Raw genomic sequence first — 15252 nt, 5'->3', positions numbered from 1 at the left:
CACCGCGGGCTGCAGGGCCCCGAATCACCAGCCTGGTGCTGTAGGTGCCCGGCTGCAGAGCTGCCCCGCTCCTGAGCTTCCAGCGCGCGGCTCGGCTCAGCTTTACGAACGCGCGAACCATGAGACGCGATTCGTTACCAGACTTGCCCGGTAGTGACGCTGCTGGCCGGGGGTTTGGCAGCGGGACCAAGGCTGCTGTAGAACTGACTCTGAGCCCCCGCTTCAGCAAAGCGCTTCCGAAGTGACCGCAGAGGACTCAATGAGCACCGCTCGGTAACGTTACATAGTATAGCTGAAAATATTCCAAATACCTCACTGAATTTTAATCTTGCTGTCAACATATTCTTTGCAAAACTGCTATTTGAACATCACTTATTAGGTATAACATCACGCGTAACAGGATAACATACCTAGAATAATAAAATGAACGTGAGTGGAGGTGCTGAAGCGGTAAGCGTATATAAACTTTAGCTTAAACACAATAACAGATACTGAGTGTTAAGAGGAAATTCGAAATTGTGAATTTACTAGAAAGCAAAATCTGTTGGGTGCGATAACAATAAATGTGGTTGTCAAGCAGGGATAGAGGGACTCATTACTAAAGTAACTGCAGTACTTTAAATACTGATATGAGGAAGAAAACTTGTAAACCTTATTTACAGTATTTCTGCAACTTATCCAGCCCAGCCAATAAACGTATGAATTCTGTAATATAAAACTTAACCAAGATGAGATGCTGTTAGGCACGGTAACATCAGTGGGTGATGAGGGAACACAGCAACAGGTGATAGAGAGGCAATAAACCTGCTGCACAGAGCAGGTCCGGGAGCTCTGCTCAGCCAGCTGCTCGTGACCCGCTAAACGAGCAGCACCAAAGGGAGCAGGGGATCCGGACCATCTCCTTCCCCCCTGCAGCGAACGGCTCTGCTGAGTTGGACAGGGGCGCTGCTGAAGAGCACGGGGCGCCCTGGGGACCGAGGCACCACCGGCGCTGCTGAAGAGCACGGGGCGCCCTGGGGACTGAGGCACCACCGGAGAGCACGGGGCGCCCTGGGGACCGAGGCACCACCGGCGCTGCTGAAGAGCACGGGGCGCCCTGGGGACTGAGGCACCACCGGAGAGCACGGGGCGCCCTGGGGACCGAGGCACCACTGGCGCTGCTGAAGAGCACGGGGCGCCCTGGGGGCCGGGGCACCTCCGGCGCTCCCCAGACCCACACGCGGGCTCTAGTGCACACGAAGGATGGATAGACAACAGGCACGTGTAAATCACTTAGAGACATTTAAGGAGACAGAAGATGCTTTGAGTCAGTTATTATGGAGAAAATATTTCATAAATGCTCTTTCGATTGTGATTCGGGTTGAGAATACCACTGTTACGTGCAGCTCTGCATCTAAAAATTCTGAGAGGGAGCCTTTATTCAAATAATTGATGTGCCTGCAGTTTGGCAATGTAAATAGCTGACAGGCCCCCAGAAGAGAGACCTTCAGTTTGCAGCGTGTCCCGCAGCATCACCCCCTGTCCTGTCCCGGTTCCCGGGAGGTTGTGTGGGAGGAGCTGGCGCGGTGTCCGGTGGCGGCTCCCGCAGCGGGGTTGGTGCAGCCGGCACCGGCAGTGGAGCCTGCAGAGGTTTGCCTTCGCCGCTACACCGCCAGATCTGTAGCTGCTGATTTTATTATAAAACAAGCTAATTCTGGTTTCACATTAGACAGAAAAAGGTTGCAAAGTGTTTCTTGGAATTGTCCTGGTTTACTTCGATGAAACACAAGTATTTGGTTTTATCGAAGGTCACATGCGCTGCTCAGATAGGCCCTACCACGTTTCACCCTAGGGAGAGCCGCCGCTAACAGCAAACTGAAGAAAGCTGTCCTGCTGGGGTGTTTTCCTGACAAAAAGCAGCAGGAATGGGTTTCTGCCTTTCTTTTGGAAGGGTTTTTGGTGGTTTCTGGCATGTTTTCGAAGTCTCTGATGGGAGGTTTTGCTGTTCTCTTGGCAGTTCATGGCATCAAGTGGACGTGCAGCAACGGCAACAGCAGCTCGGGGTTCTCGGTGGAACAGCTGGTGCAGCAGATCCTCGACAGCCACCAGACCAAGCCGCAGCCTCGGACACACAACTGTCTCTGCACTGGTACCTTGGGTGAGCGCTCGAGGGGCGCGGAGTGGGCCGCAGCTTAATCCGGGCTTAGAGCTGGGTTTGTGGCGCTGACGTGCTTCAATGACGTATCCTGAGCTGCTGAGGCACAGCTAACTCAGAGGTGGCAGGAGAAGTCTTGAGCATAAAAAGGTGCAGCTGGAACGTCTGAAAAAACGGTCAGTGCTTTCTAATGTACAAACCCTAACGAATGCTCTCCATGTGTGGCGTGCTCAAAAAGGCATATTCTCTTCTACGTGTTCAAAGCATCAAAACTGAATGTTCTTCCAACTTCACCCTCTGAACTCCTTGCCCTGCAGCCCACTTTGCTGAAGAAAATGGAGTCAGGTGGTTAATTGCAAGGTATCACTGGGATAAGACAGGTTTTATTTAGGTATCATGAAAACACAGGAGATTTCTTTCCCATTAAGGGTTTGTTTTGAGTGAGGCTGCAACAGCACGAAACAGCATCCTTAGTTTAGCATTTGTACACAGAGCAGGAAGCTCAGTGATTCTCTTTTCCAACTCATCTGCTTTATAGCCGCCCCTTCCTAGTGCTTTGGTCCAGTAAAACATGACACGTTCGTTAGTCTTCAGCAGAATTTCTAAAGGAAAACTGCCAGTGCTTCAAAGGGTTTGTTTTTTCTTCTTTTTTGGGGGCAATTGCATTATACAGTTGAGACTTAAGTAAGAATGATGACCTCTGAAATACCTGAGTTTGGATTAAAATTCAACCTTACGGCGCAGCATTTGATCCAGGCTTGCAGATCGGAACACGAATCCTTTCATTCTTCCTTTGATGCTTTGTCTGGCGCTAAGTCAGCCGCGCGCCTTCCACCACAGCAGCATCGCTTTGCGTCGTGACGGCTCGCGCGTCGACGCGTGCGCTCGCGGCTCCGACCGCCGCCCGCAGCGCGAAGGCCTCTCCCGCGTTCTCGTTCATCTCTGTACCTGGGAGAATAGAGAGATTTATGTCACATTTAGTCTCAAAAGCGCTGTCCTGAACTACTTTAAGTGACCTGATTCAAGTCTTGAGCACTTATTAAAGAAGTTCCCTTTCAAGGGCAAGGAACAAAAGATTTAGCAAACTGCAGCGGCTACATGGATGCTTTATGTTACTCAGAAGACGGCATTGATAATTGTAGCCATTAGCTCTAAGGAGCAGGTCTCTTTCCCCCTGTAGTCATTATGCAGTACCATAATTAATGTTCTTACCTTATTCTGGGGAAAATGAATTAAGGAAGGAAACATCAAAAATTCGTGGGATGTTCTTTCTTAAATACCACAAGCAGTCCTGGCACCGGAGTTTGCGTGTGCAGACAGCACGGTGTCCTTGGTCCTCACGGGCTCGGGGACGTTCTCCTGCCGGCCTGGGCCGGCGCGTCCTGCAGCCGCTCCGGTGCTGATTGCACCCTCTGCCTGCGACCTCTCAGCGTGCAAAACGTTCATCTGTCGGCAGAGGAGCGGCTTAGGGCCGGGGGAACGCGTCTCCCTCCTTGCGGGCAGCTTTCGTTGTGCTGGCTGGTGCGCTGCTTTTAAATAACGTGATTGGCAGCTGTAACAGACACGATAATAACACAGAGATAAGGCTGCGACCAAGGCGGCAGGGTGACGCTCGGTACAGGACTGTGATGTGGCATCTGTCACCTCCGTGTTACCAGTCAGCATCCAGCCCAGGGGAGCCGTTGTCAAACCTCCCGGCAGCGCGGCGCGGCGAGCCGAGCGGGGCCGAGCAGCCGAGAGGGGCCGTGCAGGGGCCCAGGGCGCGCTGCGCTGCGGGCGGACGGGGCTGCGCGGCAGAAACCGCTGCCACGGCCTTGTGGGCGCTGTGCGGTGACCAGGCGCGTTTCAGTAGCTCCAGAACCGGTCACGGGTGCCAGTTCCTCTCCCGTGGTGTCTGATCCAGCAGGGCTGAGGGCAATGGGTGCTACGTGGGGTGAGGGGAAGGGAACAAACGCACCTGTTCAGAGGTTGCTGTCATTGCACATGAAGGATCTGTGCGTTGGGTGGAGAGGGAGCTGTAAACCTGACACTAGGAAGACATTAATTCTATTTCCAAGGTCTCTTGGCATGTGCCAGCTCTCCCTCACACGCAGTGTGAGCGCGGCTCTCCTTTGCCCTAAGATACACAACTAGCGTCATCTTAATTTTGTATTTACTGAATGGCAAATGTTGTTTTCCGGCACAGGGGCAGGAAGCAGTGTGCATCACAAGTGTAACAGTGCCAAACACCGCATCATATCACCAAAGGTCGAACCAAGGACAGGTGGGTACAGCGCTCACTCAGAGGTACAAAATAACGATGTCTCTGAAGGCAAGAACGAGCACAGCCATGGCAAGGCCTCCAACCGGGAGAAGAGGAACGGCAAAGTGGCGAAACCAGTGTTGCTCCACCAAAACAGCACCGAGGTTTCCTCCACCAACCAGGTGGAGGTCCCCGACACGACCCAGAATTCTCCGGTGTCCATCAGCAGCGGATTGAACAGCGACCCGGACATGGCGGACAGCCCGGCCGTCACCGGCGTGTCCAGCATGGCTGTAGCGTCCGTTATGGGAAGCTTGTCACAAAGTGCCACGGTGTTTATGTCAGAAGTCACCAGTGAAGCTGTGTACACCATGTCACCCACCTCTGGCCCAAACCAACACCTTCTGTCCTCAGATGCAGCTGCACAAGGACTGGTACTTGCTGTGAGTTCGGATGGACACAAGTTCGCTTTTCCAACAACTGGCAGTTCGGAGAGCTTGTCGATGCTGCCCAGCACTGTCTCTGAGGAACTCGTGCTCTCCACAACTTTAGATGGAAATAGAAAAATTCCAGAAACCACCATGAATTTTGACCCAGACTGTTTTCTTAACAATCCCAAGCAAGGGCAGACTTATGGTGGAGGAGGTATGAAAAGCGACAGCATCAGTACTAACATGAGGCAGTCGCCCACAACAGAACGCAGCTTCAACTTCAATACAACGCTCACAAAAGAAATTAAAACTGAGGACACATCTTTTGAACAACAGATGTCCAAAGAAGCATTTTCCTCCACTTCTGCATCAAACACGCTCACCCTCACCACTGGTTCAGGTTTGCTTCCGTCCGGAGGAGGTCTGAGCCCAAGTACCACCCTGGAGCAGATGGACTTCAGTGCCATTGACTCCAACAAGGACTATTCTTCCAGCTTCAGTCAGACTGTCCAGAGCCCTCATGTTCATCAGACCCCTTCCCCCAGCTTCTTTCTGCAGGATGCCAGCAAACCTCTTCCCCTTGAGCAGAACACTCACAACAACCTGAACGACACAAGTGGCTCATTTGTGAACACGTTAGGAATCCCCAGTGTGAAAACAGAGTCCCCATCCCAAACCACTTCCAACTGTAACGGCACAGTGGAAACCAGAATAGAGTCCAGCTCTTCTCTCCAGCTCATGCAGTTCCAAACAAACTTCCAGGCTATGACTGCAGAAGCTGAAGTTCCCATGGAGACTTCCCAGCAGGCAGAAGGGAATGAAAATCTACTTAAATCAGGGGATCTTCAAGCCTGCAGCACAGAACACTACTTGCAGCCTGAGGCCAATGGGGGTATCAGGAACGGGAACAACCTCCCAATTCTCCAAGGAAACATGGTACAAGGACTCTATCCTGTGGCCCATCCCAGCTTAAATAACTCCTCCAACATGGAGCTTAACTTGGACCACTTTGACATCTCCTTCAGCAACCAGTTTTCCGATCTAATTAACGATTTCATATCGGTAGAAGGTGGGAGCAATGCTCTCTATGGACAACAGCTGGTGTCGGGTGACAGTGCCGGACTGTCTCAGCCTGAAGACAGCAACAGAGCAACCTACAGCCAGGCTGAAATGTGCATTCCTTGCTGCAGCCCTCAGCAAGCCAGCATGCAGCTCAGCAGCTCGGAGAGCGGCGCCAGCACCATGGCGTACATGCACGTGGCTGAGGTGGTCTCCGCAGCCGCAGCACAAGGCACTTTGGGGTTGCTGCAGCAGAGCGGGCGCTTGTTCATGGTGACAGATTATTCACCAGAATGGTCTTACCCTGAGGTAAGTCCAGGGCTTTTACTCATTCATGATTACTGCTTTATTTGTCATTGCTTTGTTAATCAGGGCTCCCAAGAACTGTTTCCTTGAAGTTTTGACAAGGCTTTCAAAATATTTCTCTTGGAAGTCGGAGGCCCAAGGCCATTTCATGTCTGCCCGTACTTTAGTTAATTACACCTCTATGGAGGGTGGCACAGCTGAAGCGCCAGCGTGGTGGCGATTGCTGCCACTGTGCCCTGGCTGTGTGACACGAGCTGTGCCCCGGCTGTGTGACACGAGCGGTGCCCTGGCTGTGTGACACGAGCTGTACCCTGGCTGTGACACGAGCTGTGCCCCGGCTGTGTGACACGAGCTGTGCCCTGGCTGTGTGACACGAGCTGTGCCCTGGCTGTGTGACACGAGCTGTGCCCTGGCTGTGTGACACGAGCGGTGCCCTGGCTGTGTGACACGAGCGGTGCCCTGGCTGTGTGACACGAGCTGTACCCCGGCTGTGACACGAGCTGTGCCCCGGCTGTGTGACACGAGCTGTGCCCCGGCTGTGTGACACGAGCGGCGGCGCGCGGGCCGTGGCAGCCGAGCCCGGCCAGGCTGTGCCGGGGCGCCTGGCTCTGCCGGCCTGGGGACGGCGCTGCTGGTGCTCCTGGTGTCTGCACGGCCACTCCGACTCTTTAGTGCTTGTCTAGAAGGTCCCAAAAATCAGCAGAGAAACCCCAACTGAACCTGCAGCCTTTCTGGTGCACATCTTTTTTTTGCTGCTACCATGGGAACCTTTGTTGTCTGTTGCTACACTCATGAATTGTTCGACTCCCGCTGGCAGTGCTGGTTGTGCGTCTGTTTTGTACGGACCACAAGGCCTAATCCATCTGCATAAACGCACCAGAGCGTTTTTCAAAACCAGCACGAGGCCAGGATTGCTTTCTGGTTGCGTGGATTCATCCTGGCGGGTCAGGGTTTGGTGTGCAGCGGCTCAGAGCGGTGCCCCAGCCATTTGTTTTGTGTGTGGCCTGCTCAGAGCGCTCAGAGGCCGCAGGAGCCCCGGGGGAGCGACCGGCCCGGCCCCGCCCCGCCCCGCCCCGCCCGGCCCCGCCCCGCTCGGCCCGGCCCCGCCCCGCCCCTCCCGGCCCTGCCGCAGAGGCCCGGGGCCCCCGGGGCGCGTCCCCGCGCTGCAGCCGCGTCCCGGCCGCGCTCCCGCCGGCGGCCGCCCGAGGGCAGCAGGGCCGCGGGGACGGAATGGGGACCCGGACTGAACGGGTCCCCCTCGCTGCTGGCTGTGGGTCCAGAGGCCGCAGTGCCCCGGGAGGAGCTGGGGTGGCCCCGGGTGTCCCGGCCCCCTGGGCCCTGTAGTCCCTGAGCAGGAGCAGGGACGGAGCTGGAGCGGGGCTGTCCTTGCGGGGCTGTCCTTGCGGGACTGTCCTTGTGCTGCGCTCGTCCGCCAGAGCCCTGGCAGGGGAAGGGTCGGGACAGGCTGTGCTCAAATGGCTTCTCTGCAAACACAGTCCTGTTCTGGGTCACCCACTGTCGTCTTGCATCCTTATTTAACCACGTTCCCAGTACCCAAGCAACGCAAGTCATATGACTGCTGTTTTTAGCTGAGATTTTATACATCACTGTCTGTCAGATTCATGGTCCAACTCCTCTCGTGCGTGCAATAGTCCCTTTGAAGATGACGTGTCGCTTTTTGTGTCCTCTACATGGTCGTGCATCCGTGTCAGCAGGGTCAAGGCAGTGATGGCAGCTGTGGCACTTCCCTGTGCCAAGGAGGAAAGGCTGAGCCTGGGCAGGCAGCAGCGGGGAGGCGATGGTGGGCAGGGATGAGCACCCCGAGTCCCGGAGCTGCCGGCCGGGGGGCGTCTGGCTCGCAGCACTAAGATCTGCCCGGGGCGGTCGCGGAGCTGGCGCAGGACAGGGCCTGTGGGCAGGAGCGGGGAACAGGGCAGAGATCTCTGCTGCAGGATGCTGTTTGCGTTTCTCCCTCGGTGGTGGAGTCTGGGCCACCGGTGTTGAAGGTGCCAGGACCCGCGTTCGCTTGGCGCTTGTTCGCCCTCGGGATGCTGTTTGCGCCTCAGCCCCTCCAGTGCAGGTCCCCTCTGGAGATGGCTTTTTCTGTAACCTCCTTTTTTTGTTCCCTGTTTTCCTCACAGGGAGGAGTAAAAGTCCTAATTACTGGTCCATGGCAGGAAGCCAGCAATAATTACAGCTGTCTGTTTGATCAGATCTCAGTGCCTGCATCTTTAATTCAGCCAGGGGTACTGCGCTGCTACTGCCCAGGTAAGGAACACCCCTCTCCCAACGCTGGGGCTTTCAGAGCAGTTCTTAGCCTGATACTCTCACGTATTTGTCTTGACCACACTCACAGCCCCGTTGTGAACGGTAGTGCATAAACACCAAAAGGCTTTTACTTTTTATTTGACATATTTAGCGTGAGAACAGCAGCTAAGGATCTTGATACGTCACAACAGATCACAACAAATATTACTTAGGAGCTCTGAATTAACTTTATAATAATTACTTGAAACAATTTAAAATAATTCTAAGCATTTCCTTAGTTTTGAAATAGCAGACTAGAGAGCAACTGTTATTCAGGGTGCACTCACTGCTCTTCTGACTCTTAATTTGCCTGTGTTCTGCACTTTGTTCCCGGTACGCACAGGGTGAGAACAGCTCCAGCCTCCCTGCGGAGATTTTCAGGAGTGCTGGTCCTCAGAATGTGACTTTAAGTGTTTGCAGAATAACTTCGCGTCATTGTTAGGGCCCAGCTTCCCACTGGAAATGCAGTGAGGCTGGTTCCACCCTCTGCTAAAACAACCCATTAGATGACTCTGAAGCTTCAAACCTTAACGTTTGAGAACACAGACTGGCATTTTGGACTCTTCAGTTATCTTGTCACAAAAATGTTGTCAAACACCCCCTCTCCTTCCACTGTATCTGCTCCCAGCTGCCATCCAGCCCGGGGCAGATCCATAGGTGATACCTGGCCGTGCATTTCTGCAGGGGGGTTTGTCTCACCACGTGCGCTTTCCTTCTAGCTCATGACACTGGGCTCGTGACTTTGCAAGTTGCCTTCAACAATCAGATCATCTCCAATTCCGTGGTGTTTGAGTATAAAGCCAGAGCTCTGCCAACCCTGCCTTCCTCCCAGCATGACTGGCTGTCCTTGGATGGTAAGAAGCGTGCAATATTCCTCAACAAAGTTCACTGCATGGTAGGACTGTGAATGAACGGAGTGGCTCCTGGCATGGGGGAGGGATGTAGTTATTATTATTTTATGTCTTTGATGGACATGGCAGATGCTTAGAACTGTTTAACTGGGGAAATACTGAACAGTTTGAAGCTCAGTTCGGGCCCGCCACCTGTCCGTGCAGGCAGGTGGTGCTCAAAAGGTTCTTGGAGGGCTCCTGCACTGTGTCTGTGGGAAGTCGTGGCAGAAGCAGCGCCTGTCACTCAGGCAGTCCGTGGAAGCCTTCTCCGTGCCGTGAGCCGCTGGGTGCCGGCGGGAGGCACCCGAGCACCGCGACGCTGCCGTGGGAGCGCCCGCGGCTCATGGCGAACGCGGGGCGGGCGAGGGGGAGCCGTGTGTAGCCGGGTTCTGGCGCAGCAGCACCTGTACACCTGCAGAGTTGGACCTGATGGGTTTGGAGACAATTGGCAGGAAGATAACATGGAAGTAGAATTTCCTTCCAAGTAGCATCAGTCATGATTTCAGTGGCACAGCACCCGTATCTTTAGCTGTTCAGGGTTATCCATGAATGGCAGCAGCAGACAGACAGACATGTCCTTCCCTGGTTCTCCCCCTGCCTGTAACATCACAGAACACAAATGTTCAGTTTGTCTCTGCTTTCTGGCCGGTAGCTGCTGTGCTTTCAGGCCACACACAAGAGGGACATTTGAAGGAAGTCAGGGTAGCACTGCTTGTGACGTTCGTGGACGAGAGCAGAACAGAGACAGGTCACTGTGGTTATTGCAGGAGTAGAGAGGTTTGTGGCTTGTCTGCAGGGGCATAACTGGCAAACAGAAACATCTCTTAAAGAGGAAGAGCACATCATCTCAAGTTTAGCATCAATGCTGAGTTTGCTTGACTTCTGAGCATCGGAAGACCCTGCGGGTGCTTTTCATGTGGTACCGAGGCTGCAGGTGAAGGGCGGCCGATGGGGCTGCGGCGCAGGCTGGCGCTCAGCTGTTAGAGTCTCGAGTGGCACGCGCGGGGCGGGTTTTGAACCCCCTGTTCAGCGGTCCCCGCAGCGCGGGTGGTTCGAGAGTGCCGTCCCCAGTGTTCCTGCAGCTCGGCCGCGGCTCCTGGTCAGCGGGAGCTCTCAATGCGAGGTTGTTCCGATGCGCTGGAGGGAGGGGGGGAGGGAGGCAGGGAGGCTGCACCAGCGGCCGAACCAGGGCATTGCTAGCAGGGAGGAGAAAAAAAAGTGAAGGACCGCTGCATTGCAGGGGCCCTTCAGGGAAAGAGGCTGAATAATTATGCTAACCGTGACTTGTCAGAAGCCTCTGCCTTGGTGCACAGTGCTCCAAAGGGAGTAAATTACCCTGTTATTTAAAGGACCAGCAGCTTCTTCCCGTTTATCCATAGAGAACAAATGTTAGCTTAGCTAGCTAAGGTATAAGTTAACGTGAGTTGATTCTGTCAATAGAATAAATACACAAATCCCTGGCTTCTCTGTTTACTTTAATTGCCTTGCTTCAAATCCTTGCCCTACTGCCTGTTACGTAGTCTGGAGGCAAGGTTTTCAAGGAGTATTTATAGTCCCAAAATATTGACTAGAATTTTAAAATTCTTTTTAATTAATTCAGTGGACGCTTTGAGATGTTTGCACCGCGCTGTTACAGCTCGTGGTCCCAGGCGGTGCGACCGCTGCACAGAGGCAGGGTTAACAGCCACCTGGACCCCAGGAACAGCGCGGAAAGAGGACGGGCAGTTTACATCTTACATAAGTTTAGGTAAACGTCTGTCTCGCACAAATCTCTTTAAAGTAAAGACAGACACCCTGTATGTGAACTTTCTATTTTCAGTTGCATTAGGACAAAAAATAATCTGCCTTCTTTGTTCAGTTCTGCAGATGACTGAAGAGCCTCTGTTTCTTGCCTAAGGAGGCAAGTCTTGAGCGGCCTGACCTTGCCCAGCTCACGGGGCAGGGGCTTCACTTTCTCTGCAAGACCCCCGTCAGATGCAGTGCCCAGGGCCAGGACCCGCGGAGCTGTCGCTGGGCGCTCTGCGGCACGGGCGGCTGCGCCGGCGGGGGCGGCTCCGCCATGGGCCTGCCGGCTGCTCCGGGACACACGCACAGCAGCTTCTGCTTCCAGGTGGTTTTAAGGCCTGAAATTCTTATGAGTGTCAGGGAACACTTAACCAGTGCCCGTAGGGCTCAGGGTCTGGGAGAGGCAGAGTGGACAGGAGGCGATTTGGAGTGAAACAGAGAATTGCGGTTCCCAGAGGAAAGCATCTCATAGAATTGTTTTGATTGGAAAAGACCTTTAATTAAATAATTTGCTGGTTTATAGTAATTGCTACTCTTGGAAGTAGTGCACTCAGGGCAAGGGCAAAATCCCACCTTTTTGAGCACAGAGCAGGTGTTAGAAGTGCAAAGAACTGGGAAGTGTTGTGAGACCGTGTCCCTGCTGCTGTTCTGGGATGGCCCGAGCCGAGGGAAGGGACGTGCAGAGGCGTTTGAAGGGGCAGCGTGTCGGGGGGACCTTCCTCTGAACGTCTTCTCCCTTTTTCAGGGTCTGTGACTGGACACAGCCATGCTTGGTTTATTCTGGGATTTTGTGGTTTTGGTTTTTGTCTTGGTTTTTAACTCCACAGAGGAGATATGTCTCTTACAAATGGGCAGTAGACAGCAGCTGCTGATGTTCTTGCTTTTTTTCTAGTTAATTAGAATAGTGGTGTTCTCTTTTTTCAAAGAAAGCCTTTCTTCTTCCCATTGATGTGCTCCCATGTGATCCTGATCTTCTCTGATAAACTTGGCAGCCTCCTTTTTCTCTACAAAACCGGCAGTTTTCAGAAGCCATCATGTGCTTCTGTAGCCGTTTGACCTCACCTTTCATTCACTGTAGAGATGTTCTCTTCAGAAAAACAAAAAGCAAACGGGAGAGACACCCCCTCCTGAACTGAAGGACAGAAATCTTCTAGTGACAGATGTGTGACGAATGAGAAAGGATCTTTAGTACAGATTTCCTGTGGAAAGCATGTGCGTTTGCCCTCCACTGAGGCCTTTGCTTCTTCCAGAAATGCAGATGATGTTTGCTTGGCATGGGACACGACCAGAAAGCGCGGGTCTGGGTCCTTACTGGGAACAGCGCTGTGAACCCCCGGTGTTTGTGTTCATCCTCCGCTCTTCACCGGCTCCTGCTCTGTGCGGGGGCTCCGCCTGGTTTGTTTGTACCCTGCTGAGATTTGTTTGGGTTTTTTCCCTTTCGTGCCATCCCTAAGGCCAGGCTGCTCTGCTATTCTTGTTTTGGGAAGCCTGTCCTCTGGTGCTTTGGCTGCTTTTCTCAAGAGTATCCTGCTCTGTCTTGGCTAAAATGTGATGGAATCGAGGTGAGGAGTATTTCATTTTCTGTTCTGAATGTTGTCTTTTGAGCCAGTCTCAGGCTTCATGGTGGCACATCCGATTCCTCTGGGAAGCCCGTGTTTGTTCAGGCTGGTGGCTGATCATGCTCCGCTGCTCAGATGAGCCTGCACTGGAGCCTGCACAGACGTCATCTGGAATTTTATGTCAGGTTTTAATGCTCTGCAAGTTTACCTTATTAGAGCAATTAGCAGAAGTATCATTACTTCGCATGTAGTGAGATGAGAAGAACTGCACATAAGAGCCCACTTGCTGTAAGGTGATGCAGGTATTTCACATCCCGGCCCTGAATCACTCTCGCGTATCGGAGCGCGCCGTGTGGACGCACGTTTTCTGGAGGCGCTCGTAGCCGCTCTCCGGGCGGGGAGCGGAGGGGGAGGACGCCAGGGAGCCAGTGGGACGCTGGGCAAGCACACGCCTGCCCGCTACCAGTGCCCAGGGCTGCTTCTGGTGCCAGTGCCCGGGCGATGCCGCCACGGCACGCACTGTAAACACTGTGGCATCTACAGCTGCCTGAGAGGAGGTTGTAGCATGGAGAGTGTTGGTCTCTTCTCCCAAGTAACAAGCAACAGGATGAGAGGAAAGTGCTTCAGGTTGCACCCAGGGGAGGTTGAGGTTGGATGTGGGGAACAATTTCTTCCCCAAAGGGCTGTGGGGCATTGGAACAGGCTGCCCAGGGCAGTGCTGGAGTCACCGTCCCTGGAGGGTTGGACAGACGGACATGAGGTTCTCAGGACACGGGTCAGTGCCAGGGGTGGGTTGTGGTTGGACTCGATGGGCTTGAGGGCCCCTTCCAAGCGGAATGATTGTGTTTCCGTGACTCGACGTCAGGGCGCGGGGCGGGGCCGCGGGCTCGCCGGCACAGACAATGGGAGGCGGCCGCCGCCGAGCGGGGACCCGCGGACGGGGCTGGTGGCCGCAATGGTGGCGGCGGGAGGCCCCGGCGTGGGCTGAGCGCGGCGGGACCAGCGCCCGGCGGGTCTCGGGGCTGCTCCCCGCTCCGGCTGCCCCGAGTCCGGCGAGGCGCCGCTGCCCGGACGGCTGCCGCGCCTCCGGTACCCCCGGTGCCCGCGGGTGCGCGGCGATGGGCCCAGGGGCGCGCTCGGGGTGAGAGGGGCCGCTGACCCGCGCCGCCGGTGCTTCTGCTGGCCGGGCGCGGCTCCTGCGGCGGGCTCAGCTCCGGGCAGGGCGGCCGGCGCGGACCCGCCGGTGGGTGAGCCCGCGGCGCTCGGAGGCGGCGCTCGCCGCTGTGGGCCGGGCGCGGGAGGAGCGGCCCATCCGCGCACAGCCCCGCAGTTCCGCGGATGTGGGCCGTGCCGCCCCGCGGCCCCCGAGCCCGCCGCTGAGCGGGGCCCGCCGCTGCCCCGCGGCTCCGCGCCGGGCGGCCTGCGCCCCGCCATGCCCCTGCCCGCCCAGCAGCGCTCGGCGTCGGCTCCCGCTGCGGACGGCGGGACTCGCCCGTTCCCGGGACGCGCTCGCCCGCGCTGCGGGGGTGCGGAGGGGGCAGAGCCCAGGCTCCCGCCAGCGCTGCGGTGAGACGGACGAGCCCCGGCCGCTGCGAGGATGCGAAAGGCGACAGCTCGGTCTGCGGGAGCCTGCTCCGTCCGCCCCTGCTGCAGGGTCCGCACCAGACGCTGGCTGGAGCCGCCGCCGATGCCTTGGTAGCCTCCCAGGTCAGTCCTGCGGCCAGATGGCGTCGGTTACTTATCTGAAAACAGGTAGAGGTGCTATGGGGGGGCCTCGGACCCCATCCTTTGCCGGTGGATGTGCAGATGTGACAAAGTACTGCTCCCATTAAGTGTTACAGGATGATGGGTCACGCAGTATTGTTTGGGTTTAAATCTGCATGCTTCTGTGTTGACTGTCACTGCTGTACTTGCCGTGTAAACGTGCGCCTTTTTAGGCAAACTGTTCCTCCCCGGTCTCTCCGTGCCCCCAGCTGTGGGACGCAGTCGCGTTTCCATCTGCTCGCCCCGCTCGGTCCCGGCCCTGCCGGGGCGATGTTCCGGTGCAGGCGCAGAGCTGTGGCAGCGCTGGTGCTATGGCCTCGCCTGCAGGACAGGTCACATCCGAACGCCTCCAGCTCGCAGCCCATTTTCTGAGTTGGGGAGCTTAAGAATGCTTGAAGCACACAGCTGCTCCATCCCAGGTCACTGCAAAACTTGTTTTACAGGGTGTTTCATCAAAAAGAGTAGGACTAGGAAGGGGCTTAAGGAGACCATGTGGGCCACTCCCACTCCAGAGATGGGTTGACTGTGAGTGATGTCTGACTTTTTGAAAAGCTTCCAGTGAAGGAGATCTGGGTCTCTTTTGCTGACCTATTCTATCGTCTCACAGGGTGTTCTTGTCTCTTCACAAGTAGCTCGCAGCAGTTTCTAATTATCTAATTTTGGAGCAAACAGAGGCCATTTTATATTATTCTGCTCATTAGTCCAGTGACTTCTGAGTGAGTATTTTGTTCTTGAGTTTGCTATTTTTATGAGAGGAAACCTGGGTCAGAATTTC

At 55.1% G+C, this 15252-nt stretch overlaps 1 protein-coding gene across 13 annotated transcripts in view; it reads left to right on the top strand.

Moving 5' to 3' along the window:
* The window catches only part of CAMTA1 (calmodulin binding transcription activator 1), a 156043-nt gene that overhangs the window by 114538 nt on the left and 26253 nt on the right, over positions 1–15252 (top strand). For 12 of the 13 annotated variants that reach the window (XM_065855143.2, XM_071798329.1, XM_071798330.1 and 9 more), the window contains 4 exons: positions 1997–2137; positions 4320–6175; positions 8314–8440; positions 9199–9333. In XM_065855143.2, the coding sequence (XP_065711215.1) occupies positions 1997–2137; positions 4320–6175; positions 8314–8440; positions 9199–9333 (2259 nt within the window). Of the gene's footprint in view, positions 1–1996; positions 2138–4319; positions 6176–8313; positions 8441–9198; positions 9334–14142; positions 14421–15252 lie in introns of those variants that run through there. The other variant, XM_065855142.2, reaches the window with a different exon arrangement.

This window comes from Patagioenas fasciata, chromosome 23 (genome assembly GCF_037038585.1).
Source record: "Patagioenas fasciata isolate bPatFas1 chromosome 23, bPatFas1.hap1, whole genome shotgun sequence".
NCBI classification, from domain to species: Eukaryota; Metazoa; Chordata; class Aves; order Columbiformes; family Columbidae; genus Patagioenas; species Patagioenas fasciata.
Note: the sequence above shows the minus strand (reverse complement) of the source record. Positions and strands in the feature narration are given on the sequence as shown.